Source organism: Echinococcus granulosus (assembly GCF_000524195.1).
Source record: "Echinococcus granulosus chromosome Unknown EG_S00005, whole genome shotgun sequence".
NCBI lineage: Eukaryota > Metazoa > Platyhelminthes > Cestoda > Cyclophyllidea > Taeniidae > Echinococcus > Echinococcus granulosus.
In genome coordinates, this window is record NW_020170385.1 from 1,789,109 (window position 1) to 1,790,400 (window position 1,292).

The following is a 1,292-nucleotide window of genomic DNA, read 5'->3' on the forward strand; positions in this document are numbered from 1 at the left end:
TGGTGAACACTAGAAAAGTTTGCATGAAGCCTGCACTTCCTCATTATCGGCAAGGGTATTCCGACATTCTTCCCACCATGCTTCGAGCACTTCATTCCAGCATGACAGCTTGTGTGCATTATTGTCATCAATCATTCGGTCGTCATTAGAATCGCGCCTACCTGAATGTCATCGAGCGGTTGCTTTGCTAGAAAAGACCGTATCTGTTGCACAATGTAAGCCGAACTTACTTTATTAGGTTTCAAAGTTTCTTTATGGAAATAATTGCCGAGTTACAGGGCGTAACTACTCTAAATCGGTGTCGCTTTGCTACTCTAGAAGACAATTGCCGAGCTCAATTCTCCTGGTTTAGATAACATCACCCATCAAACCTTTCACGTCATATTAATTACCCGAAATTTCATAATGTATTTGACGAAAAAGTAGTCTAAAATCAGTCATTTTTCAGTTTTAAATAGTTAATCTTTGCTACCTAACCTTTAAAAAAGGGTGGTGAATGTATGGCATATGCTCTGTGTTTTATGTAAAGGAATTTCAGAAGTTTTAGGTATTTCCTTTTTTTATAAATATAGGACAACTTTGGCATCTCGTGAATATCTACGCCATACAAACAATTGTTTTTCTTAATAACAAGACCGTCACTCGAGCAAAATTTCACTGCAGAGGCGCATAACTAATACTACCTCAAATAATAATTAGGACAAAGTATATAACTGCAAGACCATGGAGCAGGTCATTATACATCGAAGAAAAAAAAATTATGAATTGAAATGTAACCACTAGAATTCTTTAACAGTAGCACACAGGAATTTCATTTTCTTATCAGGCAATTGCCAGAAAGTGACCTAAGTTTTACGTAAAACTGGCTTTAAAATAAATAAAACTAAAAAATAGTTCACTTAACAATGCTCCACGAAATGCCTTCACCTGGTAGTGCGCATCGTACACTTCCTCCCCACATGTAAAATATCCAACATGTTTAGGGCAAATTCGAAATTTTAATTAATCGCCATCAGGGAGAAAATTTGGAAAAGCAAATACGAAAAGCAAATATAAGGTGCTACTGTAGCGCCCCGAGACTTCCTAGAAGGCGATAGAAGATATAATGTAGCGTCCCGAGACTCCCTGAAGACGAAAGAAGACAAAATACTCGGGCAGAATATATATATTCAGCATGGAGAAGGTGTCTGGGCTATTGGCATGGCCCAAAAGGCCAGCCCACCCAGCGAGGTACAAGGGGGCTAATTCGAAGTACAAAAGTGGCGCCTCACCAGAACCGAGGGATAAACCAC

The 1,292-nt window shown here is 38.9% G+C and overlaps 1 protein-coding gene across 1 annotated transcript in view; it reads left to right on the top strand. All coding sequences in view use genetic code 11, as the record gives it.

The window, feature by feature from the left end:
* Positions 1-356, top strand: part of EGR_01450 (U3 small nucleolar RNA-associated protein) — a gene marked incomplete at both ends in the record, with an annotated part of 25,022 nt that extends 24,666 nt beyond the window's left edge. Inside the window, one exon of the mRNA XM_024490699.1 lies at positions 239-356. Within this exon, the coding sequence (XP_024355023.1) occupies positions 239-356 (118 nt within the window). The remainder of the gene's footprint in view (positions 1-238) is intronic.
* Between the last annotated feature and the right edge of the window lie 936 nt (positions 357-1,292).